We start from the raw sequence: 19,049 nt of genomic DNA, 5'->3' as shown, positions 1-19,049 counted from the left end.
GGAAAGAATGTGGACTGAACCTACTTCTATTAACCGACCTATCGGCAAGAGCTATTCTAAAGAAGCTCTGTTGGGCTTATGTTGTAGAAAGTGGCGGATGAATACTCTATCTGGCTGCCTGTCGGGCACATTTTTGGATCTTAAACCAATGCCATGTTAAGCATACTTGGATGCAATTATTCACTACCTGAAACTTTATTAAGTTTCTAGATTTGGCAGTTTAGTGCTGATTTGTTTTACCTGTAAATGGGGCAGTAGTAATATGGCTTGTGTAAAGCATGTGATACAGTGAAAGAAAATATCGAACAGGTATTGTTTTTCTGTCCCAGTTACTCACTCACAAGAAGAAATTAGATTCACCCATTTTGCTGCAAATTAGGGGTTCAACGTTTGCCAGCTTTAAGAGTGTTTAGGTCCGATACGAGAACTAAAATGGTTTCTGGTATAAGGAAATGTTTACTTTCAGTATGGTTCCAGAGGCAGAATATTAGGGCTAAACGTCCTTTTTTTTTTTTCCACTATTATAATGCATTTTCAACTGCACAATGTGCACACTGTATATAATGGCTCGGAGTTGTGCAGATTTTGAGAATTGTCTTATGTTTTATGCGGCACTACCCCAAAATAAAGAGACTACCACTACTAGATTCATATTTACATTGATTGGCTTCATATATCTCCCCGCCTGTTTTCTCACCTCCCATGAATGTCCCCTTTAAAAGTCTAGTGAGTTTCACTTGCGACACTACCTTGGTAGTTATATGTATTGCTTTCTGATCAACAATATTACCCGTCATGCAAGCAACATTCCAATACATGTTAGTTAAATAATATATAATTGTTTCCCCTTAAATCTTGGAAAATAATTTCCTATGGCATGTATTATAGACTAACCCCTGTACACAGAACTCAAGACCCTTTCTATTAATTTTCATGTTTCAAATAAAAATCAACCAAGTTCCTATAAGATAAAAAACAAACAAAAAAAGTACAAATCTGCAGATGGCTGAATAATGATGCCTTCAAAATGTGCATGCTGTGGATCATGCATCCCCCCCCCCCCCCCCCTCAAATAGTTTACTTCAAGCTGATCGAGTTTGCTCCCAGTAAATTGGAATATAGCAACACCTTTTTAAGACCATAGTTCTTTACCTGTAGTTCGAGGACCACTAGGGGTCCGTCCACAGCTCCTATACAGGGGATCCCTGCATTAGCAGATTAGATAAATGTATAAATAAGCAAAACGGAAGATTACAAGTTTAGTATATCTGAGGAAGTGAAATTGAAAGCTAAACATTTTTGTTATCTTGATTTTTGGAAGTGCAGTTAATCTTATGAACTATTGGTCTCAATTGAATCAGCAACTTTTGCACCGACAAAGGCAAAAAGAGCGTGCCTTAGGAGCTAAAAAATAGTGATGTGCTAGAGCGTATCCCGTCGATTTTGTATTTTAGAAAAATAAATTAGATTTTGGACAAGCTCTAACTTTCCCATTAAAAGTGAAAAAAAGATTGTGATTTACATAATTTGTATATCTGATGTAGAAGTTTCTTTTTTTGTTTTTGAAGGTTAAATCGTAGACGTTGCCTAGTCAGGAGTTCTGGCTCGGAAGTCATGCGAGTTGAAAGGTTAAGAGCCACCAACCTGAAGGATTTCTCCTTTCAGACATGTCGACAGTACAAATTTCTCAAATGAACTGTTGTATCATCATAGTTGTGAAGCAAATATAAAAGGTATTCATACCAGTATTATCAGGAAAAAAACGGCGATTTCTAAAGCCGTTTGGGAAAGCAGAAGTTGGCCAATCATTAACTGCATCCTTTGCAAACGGAGGCCGAGTTCAGCCAATCGGTTACTTCGTGTCTTCCTCTTGGTGATGAAAGGTGCACTGGACATTGCAGAGACCTTTGCAAAATTATTCTGTTTGAATATGTTGCAACCCGACCTTCGAACATGTAGTGTGTAACTACTACAATGTGCTCATTTTCATTTTAATTGAAATTTCCACGTGTTCTGTCTTTGGGTGGTGCAAAATTATTCAGAATTGGCAACTCATTGAACAATAGTTCTGCACTTAACAAAGTTGGCAGAAGGTTCGGACTCTTTTCAGTTTACCAAACTTTCATTAAAGGCCGAGTCACAAAGCAGTCTGTGCCACAAGTCACACTTGCATGAGGAGAGAACTTCCTTTGTGAGTTGAGTGCAATTTACTTTTTTTTCCCCACAAGATGTGAAATACCATTTTAAATAGATTTACACATACATCACATTTTGATCTGGTTATTTCATAATCTTAGGGCGCTCCATATAAATGCACCTGATTTAATGCGCCGTATTTTCCCCATCGCTGTAGTTACTGGAACTGATAACCCGTGGGTGAGATCCATTACAGGTGGACTTTACGGGTCCATTAACTAGTAAGGAATTACAAGTGGAATCAGTAATTCTAGGCCTGATTGTCCACGTTTTACACACCAAGATTACAGCATTTTCCAGCTACCAAAAACGTCCAGGTAAGTGACGAGATCTGGGGTGCTCATTTAGATTACCATTCTGATGTCGCCGGCATTGCGGTTACCAGCGCTCCGTCATATAAAGACCGTGACCACCAAAAACATTAAGTTGTAGACTCTTGCGGGTACTTAAACACTTGCATGGTTGCTTAATGGGAGGTAAGGGTTAATCTGTTTTTGGATGAGAAAGCACACTCAAAATTGGTAGGGATAGACATTTGGATAGACATTTGATTAAAAGGCAAAAAGTACTTTCCCAAGAGATACAAACAAAATCAGCACATGCAAATTCACTGATTCTGCACATTTATGCTCTCAGAAATCGAAATCTGCTACATTTCTCATTGTGGAAATCTTTATGCATGTGCGAGCGCCTTAACGGTTGTACTGTCACAGCTTCCAAGGCTCACTCTAGGAATTGTTAAAAATTCTAAGAAATGTATAAATATGCTTTAAAGTTGTGAGAAACCCTGCAGAAGCAAACGTGGAGCTTGTGGTGAAGAGCTAAATTCGACTGTTCACAGAAAATATTTAGTATGAAGTGATATTTTTCAGTGTACTTTTATCCAAGGGTAAATTCAGTTAAAAGCATCTGTAATATAGGCATCAAAGTGTATTTCACACCCTGGCGATTTATATTTTTCTTTAAAATGATTGTTTTCATGGTGATTAAAACCGACTACCTGTTGAGGCAAGTGTTCAGGTCACTAAGGGTTGTTCTCAATTTATACACGAAGGTTGACATTGTGTGCACAAGTAGATTATTGTAGGGAAGCAAGTTCATTTATTGTGTCTATTCATTCGCAGGGTGATTCATTCATATGTGAGATTTCACCGGTCTTTGTCATCTTAGAAGTTTAAAAATCTACTCATTCGAGCAAGGAGTGGATGTTCCAGAGTGATGTCTTTGAGTTTTTGTACACCCTCCTATTTGAAAATGTGTGTGCAAATTCAGAAATGTCTGCATGACACATTCTCATTCTGGATATGATCCCAGATTTACTCCACTGAAGAACGGAAGCAATTTTGTTTCAAGGGTAGCAGTGGAGAAGCAAACACATCCGAATTTGGTGAAGTTTGAAGGAATGAATATCTGCGAATAAAACCGTTTTATGTGCTTTTTAGGTTTCAACTAGAGTAAGTTGAAGGTGCCTCTAGGCAGTCCTGTAGTGTCCACTACTGGACATGTACTTAAAATGACTTTGGGCCAGTCTCTGGCTCATGACTGAATAGCTTTGTCAGTTTCGCTCAGGATCATTCTTGTCTCTCAGTTTGATTGGATGATCTAGCCTTTTGGTGCCGATGCCTGCCTTTGCTTGAAATTTATGAGCGGTAATGCATTGTTTCTTTCAATAGATCTAATTCAAAGATGGCTGCCGCAGATTCACGCACATCTACTCTGGTGATCTTTAAATGCAAAATATTAAAACAAACCCAAATACATTAGCAGATGACTGCCACGGATTAGTGCACTCCCACATCGGCGATCTTTGAGCAGCATTTGTTAAAATAAAATGCATTCCAGGCTAAGCCCCCCCAAAAATTGGCAAATCCAGTAGGTTTCACATCTGAGACCTATTGGCTTTTCCAAATGTGCAAATACAGTTCAGACAAGCTTTTGCAATGTACATCTGTTAGATCTAGACATGTGCAAGCTCTTCTACTTTTGAGAAACTTTTAAAATCATTTCAGAATTAATGTGAGAACTGCTCGTGTTGCAGCTTTTCAGTAGTACATTTGAAAACCTGTGTATTCCAAAAAGTCTGATTTTCTCCTAATGTAGGTGTAAGTCTATTGGCCTGATAAACGTAAATTTACCTCTTTGAAAGTTTTCGCTTTTTAGTCTTCACAAAATTGCATTTTACTAGTAAGCTTATGAGTGTGGAGACTCTCCAGTCGGAGCGGAGAACTCGGCACATAAAGATCGGCCTGCCTTGTGTGGGGAGTTCTCCAACCTGGCTTCTGGGTCTCTGCACACGTAAACTTAATATTAAAATGCAGTTTCATGGGCGTGGAATTCCTATAGCCCAACGCCCAGGCAATATTTTATTAGTCTAGTACAGAGATTGTTAATTTTTATTTTGTCCTTGTGACCAGTAGCCCAAACCCCTTTGGCTGCCAGTTACTGTACCACTTTATGGATTAGGCATTAAGTTTTTTTTTTTTTTTTTTTTTTTTTAAACTTAATGCCTCCAATTAATGATACCTGCCGGCACTCTATTCACCCCGACTCTTCTTCTGGGATCTGCTCTCACTGGAAATTCTCACTTTCCAGCTATCAAGATAAATCGTTCTCTGTCAAAACCTACAAAATGTTTCTTTTAAACTGCCGATCACTGACCAGACATGCTGTGCAAATGTCTCTCCTGCTAGAGGAGCATGACCCAGATGTAATATTTCTGACAGAGACGTGGTTAAAAGATGCATCTGACCCTGATATTACCTCCATCTTGCAAATGGGATACACTTTGCAGAGGTTAGATAGATTAGAAGGTAGAGGAGGTGGCTTAGGCATCCTTCTTAAAAATCACTACCTCTGTAGGACTTCATCGGCCGCTATCTCTAACTGTGAGAGTATGCTCTTTACACTTGAATTCTCACCTACAGATTCATTTTCTGGTGCTCTTATCTACCGCCCCCCTAACCAAGTGGGAGACTTTATTGATTCACTTCAATCTAAGATAGCTGATTTAGTGGTTAGTAGACCCTATTTCTCGATATTAGGAGATATAAATATCCACTTAGATGACCCCAACACCTCTACGGCTAGTGCATTTCTGGATAGTATGGCAGCTCTCCAGATCATACAGAAAGGCTTTGAGCCTACACACGAAAAGGGTCATCTTCTTGATGGGGTACTTAGTAATGATCATAGACTGGAAGTAGGGACCCCACTGCCTCTTACTTGGACAGACCATTATGTAATACCCATACAGTGGACTCCAGCTACGTCACTACAGCCCCCTCCTCGCACTACCCTACTTGGGAGAGACTGGTCCAAAGTCTCCCCAGTTCAATGGGCTAACCTGCTCTCCGTGGCCCCCCCCCCAAAAATGTGACAGACCCGGCACTGCAGTATGAGAATTACATCAATTGGCTATGCACTGCCTTGGACTCTATTGCACCTATTAAAGCCCTCAAAGAAAAAACTAAATCCAAGGATTTGCCTTGGTATACTCCCCAACTTAAAGAACTAAAAAGGGTGTGCAGAAGACTTGAAAGAAATTGGAGGATTTCCCGTAGTAAGATAGATAAAACCACTCATCTTGAAGCCATCAAAAAATATAAAACAGAAATTAGACGTTCTAAAACCTTATACTTTGAGGAAAATTTTTTAACTGCTTCTAACTCTTCCAGAGAAATCTTTCGGATAGCCAAATTCCTGATTGATATCCCCCCGGTTCCTACTGATCCGAGTAAAGCTCAGGCTCGCTGCGATAGTCAAGCAGAGTACTTTCATAGTAAAATACAGAAAATTGCCTCTGCTTTTAAACCACCTAATCTATCCCAGGATATGGGAACCACCTTACTAAACGCTATGACTCCAAAATTAGAGGAGTTTCCACTGTTGGATGAGAACTCACTTGGGGCTATCATGTTGAAAATTAAATCAGGATCTCCTACGGACCCCGCCCCTCCCTGCCAGCTAGTAAAAATTGAGAATACCATCAAACCTGTCATTCTTAATATTTTAAATACTTCCATTATTACAGGCTCAGTACCTACTGCGTGGAAATGTGCACAAGTCAAGGCCTTGCTGAAGAAACCCACCCTGGACCCGGAAAATATGGCCAACTATCGGCCTATCTCCCTCCTTCCATGGATAAGTAAACTTTTAGAAAAACATATCAACACGTCTATTACTCAATTTTTAGAGAATCATCTTCTCCATGACTCTCAAGCTGGTTTTCGTCCCAAATTGGGAACTGAGGCGGCCCTCTTGGCAGTAACTGAGCTAGCCAGGAAACAAATGGATCAAGGCGGCACCACAGCAATTATGCTACTCTATCTTAGTGCCGCCTTCGACACTGTTAACACCAGCATCCTCCTTCACCGCCTCTATCAAATGGGAATTTCTGGGAAGGCCATGCACTGGCTCCAGTCTTTTCTGGAGAACCGCTCTTTTAAGGTTGTTGAGGGCAATACCTACTCAAAAATCTGGCCCTTGGATCAAGGTGTGCCCCAGGGCTCGGCTTTGAGCCCTACTCTTTTTAATATTTATATGCAGCCTTTAGCTGACATAGTGCACTCATTTGGCCTTGATATAGTCACCTATGCCGATGATACGCAATTAATTGTATCTATGAATCAGGCAGATTCTTCCTCTTCCAATCTAAGTAACTGTCTGGTAGCGGTGGCTCAGTGGATGGCTACCTCGCATTTAAAATTAAATGGCGAGAAAACTGAGCTCATGGTACTAGGCAACTCAGCCATCTCCAGTCCTTTGTTAGACTGGCCACCGTGTATGGGCCCAACGCCCCAACCAAAGTCCCTAGGCATTTGGTTGGACTCCAACCTCAGCTTCATGCAGCAAGCAACTACTCTCTCTGCCACATGTTTCGGGCTCATGCGTATGCTGAGAAAGGTGCTGCCTCTTCTCCCCTTTGAAGCTCGCAGAATAATGGTTCAAGCCATTATTTTGTCCCGTTTGGATTACGGGAACTCCCTATACTTAGGAGCTCCCTCCTTTACAATAAAAAAGTTGCAGGTGACACAACGCCGCAGCCCGCCTCCTATTAGGCCTCAACAAACGACAATCAGCCACCATGGCCCTAAGGAAACTGCACTGGCTTCCTATTAAGGCCAGAGTGTTGTTTAAATCTCTATGTATCATGCATAAAGCCATGTGGAAGAATGCCCCCACTATGATCTGCTCCCTGGCAAAACCCTACCTTCCTCGCAGATCTCTGCAATCTAGTACCGCTTTCCTGGCTACTGTCAACAAGATCAGACGTACCAGATGGGGTGGACGTTCCTTCTCCTGGAACGCCGCAAAAGAATGGAACTCTCTGCCCACTCCTTCGCAGCGAACCAAGCCTTCTAAAATTTCGGAAGGCTCTGAAAACCTATCTGTTCATTTAACTTTCTTCCCCTCTTTTAATAGTATGACTGTACTCAGCGCTACGAGGCCTCTGGGTTGTTTGCGCTTTATAAAACCCGATTAATAATAATAATAATTAGGAAAGGGCATTGTCTGCAGTGAAGGTAATGTTTGGGTCCATATGTTTGTGCTGCTCGAACTTTTATTTATGGTTCATTAATGCAAAAACGTTATTAGGGTCAGTGCTGTAGGGAAATGTTAAGTTCGAACTGCCCTTCTGACAGTGGTTCCAGTATAAAAATGTGCACACGTTTCAAAGTTAAACAATATGAGGCTACATATACTGCTCCCAGAATGTTCTATGATTAAATGCAATTTTTGCAGAAGCTTGAAAGCAAGATTGTAGATTCTTTGCTTTCAAAATAAAATGTTCACAAAAAAATGCAACGGAGGCAAACATTTTATTTTGCTAAACTACTGTGAAGGTTTAGGTATTATTTCTTTGAAGCATCATTTAGCAAAATGTGTTGATGCATGCATTTCCCAAAAATATTCATAATGGGAAAATGATTGTAACCAGTTTCAACAAGGTTTTGGGAAAGATGAGAACCAGCATTCGCAACAGCCAATAGGTCCGGCCTTGGTGGTCAGCCTTTTAGTGTTGTCAAGGTGTATCTTGTTTTGACCTTCTTTTTGTAAAACCCTATTTGGGACATATGGCAGGCGCTCACCATTATAACACATTTGCAAAAATATTTTTTGGTCTCTAAGCACACATTGCCACAGTAGTCCCAGGCACTGAAGAACACCACTTCGTGTGCCGATATGCTCCTTGTGAAAGAGCAGAATGTTGTCCCTCACAGTGAAGTCAGCTGATCAGTAGAACATTTTAATAAAACCAAAAGATCTTGGTTACTGCGAGACCGAATCAGGGACCCAAATCTTTAAGAAAGGCACAAAAGTGCACCCATGGTATACATCCTTGCATTAGTGCAGATTTATGGCTTTAATGAATTGGCGACAATTTATAGAAGTAGGTCGGGAAATCTTACTCGTAGAAAATATTTGTGAACTGCACTTTAGCGCAAGGAAATGAGCATTTATAGGCTTGGTCATGCGAAAATCTTTTGAGCATTTACAAGTTCACTTTCCCTCAAGCCACTTTTTTTCAAACCCAGAAGAAGTTTTACTTCTGCCCTGCAGGGAGTTAATTTCCAACCTCTATCAGAAAATGTTAGAACAGCTGGTGAAAACCCCCTAAGTTAGTAGGTTTGCACAGACTGAAAAGGGCATCCTCACTCGAACTATTGCTTACCACTACCTCCAGCCCCAGTATGTAGAGCTGCGGAAAGTTTGCAAAATAAGGGCATTGCTAGTATTCAAACCCTACTGTAGTATGAACCCTGGGGAACTGGGTTCGAGTCTCAGTAACGACGCTAAACATCCTGTGATTCTGGGCAAATCACTTAATCTCCCCGTGCCTAACAAAAATGAATGTGTGTCCTTATGTAACGTAACTGGTGCTCATGTAAAGCGCTCTGATACCCGATTCGGTTGCGGGTCAAGTTCGCGCTATATAAAACTGCAAAAAAAAATAAACATTTGTCACTGCAGCAAGTAGACCTTTTACTAAATTTCACACCACTGCAGTTTTGTGTAGACTAAGCGTAAACTAAGACAAACGTGCAAGTTTACCTTTGGGAATCGGGCCCAATGGGAGTGAATTTGTTTAATTTTTTAGCTCATCTTATGTGGAACATGATGTAGTGAAATGAAGCAGGTCCAGTAGCGTAGAGGAAGGCTCCTATTGTAATGCCTGCTCATAGTGGCTCCTTTCCTAAAACTCCTTGTTCACAAATGCTTGGCAGCTGGTTCTAACTATTGGTTTAGTTTCTGCCATTTCGCTACTGTATATACCCTCAGAATTCTAATATTAATGATGGAAATATTTTGCCATCTGATGCTGACCCTCTGCCTGGCGAAAATTGCAAAAAACAGTTGATGGACAGAATGTAGAACAATGTCATACATTCACCCCAGTACAAGGATCTGGGCCTAAATCCATCGTTTTTTTGCACTCCACACCACCCTGGGTTAGACACTCGCTATATGCAAATCAGCTCTGACCCTGTGCCTCATGGGAACAGTCCAGTCCGAACTACCAAGCCATGTCTTTCCCAGACCGGAATCAAGCATCCAAGGGCTGGTTTCTGGCTATCAGCCTGGATAGCTTGACTCCAGTGGTGTGGAGAGCCTGGGACTCACGTCTGAGTATACCCAGCACACTCTGGGGGGGGGGGGAAATTGCAAAAAACACAGTTGATGGACAGAATGTAGAACAATGTCATACATTCACCCCAGTACAAGGATCTGGGCCTAAATCCATCGTTTTTTAGCACTCCAACTGTGTGTTTTGCAATTTTCACCCTGAGTGTGCTGGGTATACTCAGACGTGAGTCCCAGGCTCTCCACACCACTGGAGCCAAGCTATCCAGGCTGATGAAGGCTGATAGCCAGAAACTGGTCCTTGGATGCTTGATTCCGGTCTAGGAAAGACATGGCTTGGTAGTTCGGGCTGGACTGTTCCCATGAGGCACAGGGTCAAGGCTGATTTGCATATAGCCATTGTCTGACCTAGGGTGGTGTGGAGTGCAAAAAAACGATGGATTTATGCCCATATCTTTGTACTGGGGTGAATGTAAGTCATTATTCTGCATTCTGTCCATCTGTGTTTTTTGCAATTTTGACCCTCCGCCTGGCAGCAGTGTGGGATTTTTTAAAACCGGATTTTGCAGATGGGCCAAGCCCGACCATACAGGTGAAAGACCTACATAGTAGAAGTACTAGGTACTGAGAATTCCCCCCCCCCCTCACCCCCACCTGCACTCTGCAGAACATCAGACCATACCCTACCCCTCTCGCCCCCTTCCCCCCCCCCACCACGCACCATACACACAGTAAAAAACATGATACAAACACATCTCATGAGTTCTCCATCACATTAAACTGGTGAGTTGCTTACTACTAGCCGTTCTAGAGGGTCCTGGTGTACTGGCAAAGTCATGAGAGACCTGTCCATGCCTGGGTATTTGACCCAACCAGCCCAGATTTTACCATGCTTCTGGGGATAGCCCCTTGCCTGGAAACACCGCAATCTTAGCCGACATGCTCCTATCCATGGCCTTTTTGCAAGTCGCTATAAGGGGTGAGTATGTAGCCTTCCAATGTTGTGCAATGTCCTGCTTAGCCAATGTGAGGCCCAAGAACAGAAGGTGTCTTTTCTGTTCTCCCCATCCCCAATATCTTCTGTGCCATGTAGGAGTCAATCTAGGGTCTGCTGGTACGTCCCATGCCAATACCCACCCCATGCAGGACAGAACACCTGACCAAAAGTGTTGCAGTGCCCCGCAACTCCACACCGTATGGAGAAGTTACCCCTCATCCGATTCACAGCGGATACATGCGGGGGACTGAATGGTCCCGATCTTCCAGAGGCGGAAGCGTGTATAATATACCCTGTGGAGATATTTATTAGATCAACCTATACCTAGTGGAAACAGCGGAGAACCTGGGTCTGGCAGCAGTGTTGGATTTTGTTAGTCGGCTCTAGCCATATGCATGTGGACCAGCAGATATTTTAGAACACATGATATCTTCTATTAAAAGATCTATTTTTATATAACTGTGGTTTATTTTTTTGTGGTAACGTTAGGTCCATTCTTGTGAAGTTTCTCCAGTGTTTTATATTGGTGATATTTCCTCCAAGGTTTACTGTGCTGCTTCGTAATGTTACAGCTCATTCGTGTAGCTGATATGGAGCATATTCTTTTATCTCCAGCGTTTGAATAGATTGCTACAAGTTTTATTTTGCAATCTGTCTTGCATCCGTCAAACCAACAGTATGATCTATTGTTTTATGTGGTTATATAAATTATCAGATGCATCATTGACTACAAAGAGTTGAAAAGTTGAGTTGGTAGTTCTATTTGGATGATGACTTAAAATTGACTTTTGTACAACGCAAGTTTTATTTTTTTTTTTGTAAAATCTCGTCTCCAAAAAACATTTGTCCCACCATGGTCGGGCAACATGGGGTCAAAAAGTATTGGTGGTCTTTAACACTGTTAGTATAGCACTATGTACTCTCTGGCAGATGACACCCGTGGTGTGAATATTGTCTAGATTGCTAAACTGTATTTAGCATGTTTCTTCACTATCCATTTGAATATTTTCAGGTGGAAGAAGCAGATGACTGGCTTCGGCATGGAAACCCTTGGGAGAAGGCTCGCCCTGAATATATGCTGCCAGTCCACTTCTACGGAAAGGTTGAATGCACAAAGACTGGAGCTAAATGGGTTGATACACAGGTACTTCACATGCCCCCCATCTACAGTCTTCCTCTTAACAAAATGCAAATCTTTCAGAACGTTTAAGTGAAATCGGAACTTATTGCCCGATACTGTGAGTGCATTGTCTGTTTTTCAAAGACCATGTTGTTACCCAGGCTCTCGCGAATACCTGCATTCTTTTCTTTCCTTAAAGTTTGCCTAATCTGTATTCGTGGTTTAGAAATGCAGTGATCTAGGCATGGGTTTTGTTTTTTAGTTTTTTTTCTTCAATGAGTGTTGGAATTGGGGGTCTCTAGTTGGCAAGGGTTTGCACCTTTTGTCCAAGTAGGGACTCTTCCTTCTAGGCAGGATAAGTTACACTCCTAAACTCCTGCTCACCCCCTTGGTAGCTGGGCACGAGCAGTCAGGCTTATCTTAGAGGCAAAGTGTAGAGCATTTGCACATAACCAACCGTAACAGTGTAAGCACTACAAAAGGACACCACACCAGTTTAGAAAAATATCCAATATTTTTATATACTCAAGACCAGACCAAAAACGATAAAAATCCTCAATACAGTACTTGGAAATCTTCCGTCATCAAAATAATCTTGAAATACAGTTCCTTAAGTCAATAGCTCAATCTGGGGCTACCATGGCATCATGAACAAACTAATCCAAACCGTTGTGGCTGACTGCGGTGTCGCGGGCCAGCTACAGGGTCTGGAAGACCAGCAAAACAGTACCTTTTAGAAATGCAGGGCGTCAGCGACCTTGTCGATCTTCCAAAAGCACTGCGTCTGTTCCGGTGGTCGATGCAGGAGTCGTCTGGCCCTTGAAGTCACACGCTTTGCAGATCAAACTCTTCACGGTTAAAGTCCGAAACGCTGGCGTCTAGTGCTGCGGGGTGGTGTGCGATATCTGCAGGTTGCGGTGATGGCAGCGGCTCAATGGTGGCTTCGGATAGCGTTGTCGGTGAGACCAGGGTTGTGGTGCAGTGTTGCAGCGGGGCCCTCTGCAGTGCCTTCAGGACACAGGAGTCTGCAGTGGCGTCTTAGACAGCGTCTGGTTGCTTTTTCTTCTGTTGCAGCGCAACACACTGTCCCCAGTGCTGAGGGCAGAAGAACTTGAAGTCTTTGCTGTTCCTGAGACTTCTTGAACAGGGGGCAAGCTCTACCTCAAGCCCTTGGAGAAACTCACAAAAATAGATTGCAGACAGTTCAGTCCAGTCCTTTAACTACCCAAGACTGAAGCAGCCACTGCAGGCCAACACAGCAAAGCACTCAACAAAGTGGTAGTTCCTCCTCACAGCTTCCCCAGCTCTTCTTGGTCCAAAAGATTTCTAAGGGGCAGGAGTTTGGGCCCCCCTTTTTATAGCCCAAAATCCTTTGTTCTCTCTGGTAATCTGTGCCCAGCCAGAACCAGTTTTGCCCTCTCTGGTGTAGCTCCCTGGCAGGAAGTGGAAACAGCATTTTAATTTGTGAAAGTTAAACTCCTACTTGTGAATGGCTGAAGAGCTAAGACTGAGTCCATATTTTGGGATCACCTTGATTCGCATCTACAGATGGGAAAGCACATCTGGGCTTACAATATATTGGTGCAATCTGGAATGTCTACTGCTTAAAACTGCTGTGGTTGACTGAGGGAGCCATTGTTCAGTTGCCAGGTGTGATGCTCTCTACTGAGCTAATACAAAAGGCAAACCAAAAGACGTTTCCAGCCCAGATGACTGGAAGTTAGCTACAAGCATCTACGGAAAGCAGGAAGGGACAAAGAATCTGACGTGAAATATGAGCAAATCGACAGGTCATTAGCATGTGGTGTGCTTGAGGTTTCTCCATACACTAGTCTTGGGCGCTCTTTATTGGGTGATGAGGAGCAAAGGATGGAGAAGGAGAATGTAGGAACAGTGTCTGTATGTGCACTCGCCAGCAGGAGGGAAAAGGCTAAACTTGGCAATTGAGAGGGATTCAGTTCTCGAGCTCTCTATTCTACAACCTGCTGCTTCCTGAAACTGCCACTGCCTCCCATCCCTCTGCCAGGTTGGGTACATTACCCCCTCAAACCTTCCTCTGTACTGCTTCCTATTTTAAATGAGCTTTTCTTATGCCGTTACAAATGGTAATGAACTTTTTAGGTGGTAAAATCTTCAAATGCTGTGAGATTGAAAAGGGGATTTTTTTCTTTCAGAGGTGAATTGTATGTGAAAACTTAATTGAATTGCCTGCCTACATTTTCTAAAGTATGTATTTGTTTTGGTGAAGGTGGTCCTTGCTATGCCGTATGACACTCCTGTCCCTGGTTATATGAATAACACCGTCAACACCATGCGGTTGTGGTCTGCCCGAGCACCCAATGACTTTAACCTTCAGGACTGTGAGTATCCTCATCATGCACACACCAAGTGACGTTTGAGTGTGGCTGTTTGACCTGCTGTGGATGCTTTTGAATAAAGGCACAAACCATGTTCGACTAATTTACTGAGTTTAAACCTAGCCTTTGATTTGGAATGTATTTGTGTAAATTAAGAACCAAGAAATACCTGTTGGCTTGCCATTCATTGGGCCCCTCCACTCGGCCTGTAACGCCCGGAGTGCCACATTGTCTAGAACGCCAAATACCCCCAAGTTAACACAGACCGCCATGATACAGCTATTAACATTGATTGCTAAATGTTTCAAGTAGATGATTGATAAAGCTTTTTTCAGATGCAATATTGTCATTTGAGACCTATGTAGAACTGAGCCTCTGTTTATATTACTACTGACTGCCTTCATTTTTCCACTAAGCTGTGATCTTGGGTTATTGATTGCATAACTGTATCCCACTGATTTCCCCTGCTCCCCTCTGCCTTTTGTTCTTGTTTAGTACTTGTCAGCCTTGCTATTATCCATTATTTTGTAAGTATATTGAATATTGTACTGCCTTGAAAAGTTTTCTTTTTTTAATGAAGGAGCTAAACTAATGTGTTTGTTTACCTGAAAAAACTACCTTATGATAATCAAGCTGTATGTTTTGTTTAGCTTTCTGAGCGCGTACCAGAACAAAATTCAGAGTCCGATTACAAAGATTGCATTTAGATTCAACTGTTCTCAGAATATCTTTCAGGATTGTCTGATAGACATTAAGGTGCAGCAGATGAAACATTTAGTACAGCTGCAATCTCCAAATTGCCCTTTGACAAGTCTTGCAGTTCAGCACCTAGATTCATTGATTAATTCTTACTTTTTCTATTTTTCTTTGCGTAAGGAAAGCTTAATTGATTTAAAGAGCTGTAGCTCTTAAGCACTCACTTGGGGCACTCTTGATATCTGCACAGAATCAGTCCGCTTATTATTATTGCCTTTCGGGCATCCTCACCCCACATTTCAGCAGTGTTTACCGTGTAAGCTCCCAACTACCCTTGAGATCGGTCTATCAAGCCCCACTCTTCAGCATGGTTGTACTTTCTCTCAATGCTGTTCAACTCTACATGACCATTCCTATACCCACCCATAACTTGCAGTCTTTCTGTTGCTTTTAGTGTAATCTTTCCCTATCCATCCAGAAATGCTTTAGACTGCAGTCGGGCAACTTGCTATCTTATTTGGATTGAGGACTTTTCTCGCATATTGGCTCTTTCCTTCACAAATCCTTGAATTCAGGTGTTTGTTCAATGCTGTCAATTGAAGTAAACCAAGATCACTCCTAGAATGTACTGTTTTATTAAAACATTGTCCAGAAGTGAAAGGGCTGGCCTGCTGTTAATGAGTAATCTAACAGCCCTAATACTACAGCAGGGACAGATCCATCCTTGTAGCTCTCCTAGGAAATCTCCCATAGCCCCCTGCGTTTGCATGCTCTGCCACTAATACGTTTTGTAAAACCTTTAGAAACATTCAAACAATTCCACTTAAGGGGTCACATAGTGAACTCCTAGTTGTCTAGGGCAGGAAACTAAAGTCTGGTCATACCATGCCCTCTGGGAGTACAACAACCAAAAGAGGTTGGAATGTTAACACTTTTCTGTTTTCTTCAGTGTTGAAACCAAATCATGTAAAAGAACAGACATTTGGCCTGATTAAAAATGCCTTGTAGGTTTCAAGCGCTTTGCAGACACTTGTTTGCACAGGGATTGCAACTTGAAGTGCCGCAATGCTGATCACACCCGGTAATAATTAAGCGTGGTGAAGGTTGCAACCGTACACCATTAAACATTCTACTGGCAAAACCAGCTAGAATTTAGCAGGGGAGGAAAAAGGCCTGGTACTTAATGGGACTTGTGTGTTTTGGTGCCATAGAAAACAATCTGCATATTATTTCCTATTACCAGGAAGAAACTATTAACTGGTGTGATTTGTTGCACCTGATAGATTGCAAGCCCCAGCTGTTGTTTTCTATAGGGTGCCCTTCAGTCCCATTGGGTTGTAACCCTCTGTACCAGAGCAGGTCATAAACCTTTGGGTGGTATCTGGATTAAAGTACGTGCAGTGTAATTGATTAGGAAAAATCGGATGCCATCTGAGCTCAAGATATGTGGTTGAATACTTTAATTTATTTATTTATTTACTGGCATTTTTAAAGCGCAACCAAATACCCGTGGGTGTCTCGGCGCTAGACTGCAGTAATGTCTATCCTAAGAAGTAGGTACGGTGAGCGGAGGATGTGAGTTACTGGTCAAATAACCAAGTTTTTAATTGCTTCCTAAACTGTAGGAGTGATGAGCTGGATTTGACATAATGAGGTAGGGAATTCCAAATCTTAGAAGCTGCGGCAGGAAAGCGACGGTCGCCCCAAGTAGCTGTTCTGCTGCGTGGAGTGATTAGTTTGAGTGTAGAGGAGCGGAGTATTCTGACTGGTTTGTAGAGTTTTAATTGATCTTTAAGGAAGCGAGGCCCCTGGTCCTGCATAACTTTGTACACTATACACATGGCTTTAAACTTTATCCTCACATTTCTAACCTGTTGGCCTGCTTCACTGCCCCCGTCCATTTTTTACTTCTATCCCAAATTGTTTTAAATATTAGTCCATTCATGCATGTCTGAAATCCTTACATATCTGTAATGTAAACGTTCTGATATTACTGCATCTGACAAGTGTTGGGTCAATGTAGGGTGCTCCACATTTCTATGATTTTGGGCACTTCAAATTACAAAGTCACAAGCTATGCAATAACTTTCTATATTTTGTTTCTCCTCTTCAGTTAATGTTGGGGACTACATTGAGGCAGTGTTGGACAGAAACTTGGCAGAGAACATATCCCGCGTGCTATACCCAAATGACAATGTAAGTTTTAAAATTGTGTGCTTAATTCTTTGGAGCTTATAACTACGAGTCCACACTTTTTTTTATTGTATAAGAATGTATCGATTTAATAAAATAATCCAAATGTATTTAACTCTTAACTATTTTGCTTTGAAGGTAGCTGAACGGCTGGGTGCCCTTCTTGTAGGCAGGTTCGAGATTGAATGCTTTAGGTGGATGGTTGTTGGTCTATGAATTATGTATTGTGCAACGTCATTCATAGTTTACATAATTGTACTGTACAACACTTGATTATTCTTTCTAAATGTTTTTGTGCAGAGCAGACCTGCTGCAAAGGATGATTTGATGCTGTGTGTTTGATAGAGGTTCAGTATAGTGCTTTGTACATGTACTCTTTGCTGTGCTCTGCTTTTTTTTTTTAAAGGGAAGTGACCGAGGAGATTAATAATAATTAGGTGGTGATTAAGTGCAATAAAAGAGGCTGTCTAAAGAGACTATATGAAACTTAAATTGTGTTCTTGATAACCAAATTTTATTCTCTTGATATTGAGATCCGGCACTGATTCACCAAATGATCGAAGATTTAAGAATGTTTCAATGGCCCTGTGCATCGTTACACACATCTCCTGACAAGTTGACCAGAAGTCCTTACCATATCAGTTCCAACTTTTTTTCAGTAGGTTATGCCCCTTTGCAAATTTGGGAACAGCGATAATACTGTTTGTATTGGCTGATTTCCTTGGTTGTCTTGAGTGAAGGAATATTTCCCGTGTGTTTTCTGTTGACCAATACCAATATGTCAAGTCAAAAGATTTATATAGCGCGCTACATACCCAGAGGGTCTCAAGGCGCTTGAAGAAGGGTGGGGAATTACTTGTCGAATATCCAAGTTTTAAGTTGCTTTCTGAATGCTAGGTGGTTCTGAGTGAGGCGAAGGTGACTGGGAAGTGAGTTCCAGGTTTTAGCTGCCAGGTAGGAGAAGGATCTACCTCCCATGGTGGTTTTGTTGATGCGAGGTACAGTAGCAAGGGCTTGATTGGAGGATCGTAGCTGGCGGGAGGGGGTGTAGAAGGAAAGTCGTGTGAGGCATTCGGGTCCAAGTTCGTAAAGTGCTTTGTGTGCGTGGGTTAGGAGGCGGAAAGTAATCCTCTTATTGACAGGGAGCCAGTGGAGTTTTTTCAGGTGACCAGCGATGTGGTCTTTACGCGGGATGTCTAGTATGAGTCTGGCTGAAGCGTTCTGGATGCGTTGGAGTTTTTCTGTAGTTTTGCGGTGGTACCGGCGTATAGGGTGTTTCCGTAGTCCAGGCGGCTCGTGACCAGTGCGTGGGTGACCGTTTTTCTAGTTTCGGTGGGGATCCAGCGAAATGTTTTTTTGAGCATGCGAAGAATGTTGAAGCAAGATGATGAAACGGCGTTGACTTGTCTGTTCATCGAGAGTGAGGAGTCCAGGATGACGCCCAGGTTCCGTGCGTGGTCCGTCGGGATGGGTGCTTTTCCAAGGGCCTCTGGCCACCAAGAGTCATCCCAGGCGGAGGTGGAGGTACCTAAGATAAGGACTTCTGTTTTGTCTGAGTTCAGTTTCAGACGGCTGTGCTTCATCCACTCGGCTACTTCTTTCATTGCTTCATGTAGGTTGGTTTTGGCGGTGAGAGGGTCTTTGGTGAGTGAGAGGATCAGTTGAGTGTCATCAGCGTAGGAGATGATGTTGAGGTTGTGTTGGCGTGCGATGACTGCGAGGGGGCTCATGTATACGTTGAAGAGGGTGGGGCTGAGTGAAGATCCTTGTGGTACGCCGCAGATGACTTCAGTGGCCTCTGACTTGAATGGTGGGAGGCGGACTCTGTGCTCTTCCGGTGAGGAACGAGGTGATCCATTCCAGTGCTTTTCCTTGGATTCCGATGTTACTGAGGCGCTGTAAAAGG

At 42.4% G+C, this 19,049-nt stretch overlaps 1 protein-coding gene across 1 annotated transcript in view; it reads left to right on the top strand.

Annotated features, from left to right (window-relative positions):
- Positions 1-19,049, top strand: part of PYGL (glycogen phosphorylase L) — a 128,540-nt gene that overhangs the window by 33,461 nt on the left and 76,030 nt on the right. Inside the window, exons 5-7 of the mRNA XM_086937312.1 lie at positions 11,790-11,921; positions 14,146-14,257; positions 17,064-17,146. Of these exons, the coding sequence (XP_086793438.1) occupies positions 11,790-11,921; positions 14,146-14,257; positions 17,064-17,146 (327 nt within the window). The remainder of the gene's footprint in view (positions 1-11,789; positions 11,922-14,145; positions 14,258-17,063; positions 17,147-19,049) is intronic.

Source organism: Lissotriton vulgaris, chromosome 9 (assembly GCF_964263255.1).
Source record: "Lissotriton vulgaris chromosome 9, aLisVul1.2, whole genome shotgun sequence".
In the NCBI taxonomy this organism is placed as follows: domain Eukaryota; kingdom Metazoa; phylum Chordata; class Amphibia; order Caudata; family Salamandridae; genus Lissotriton; species Lissotriton vulgaris.
This window is presented reverse-complemented; position numbering and strand designations above follow the sequence as displayed.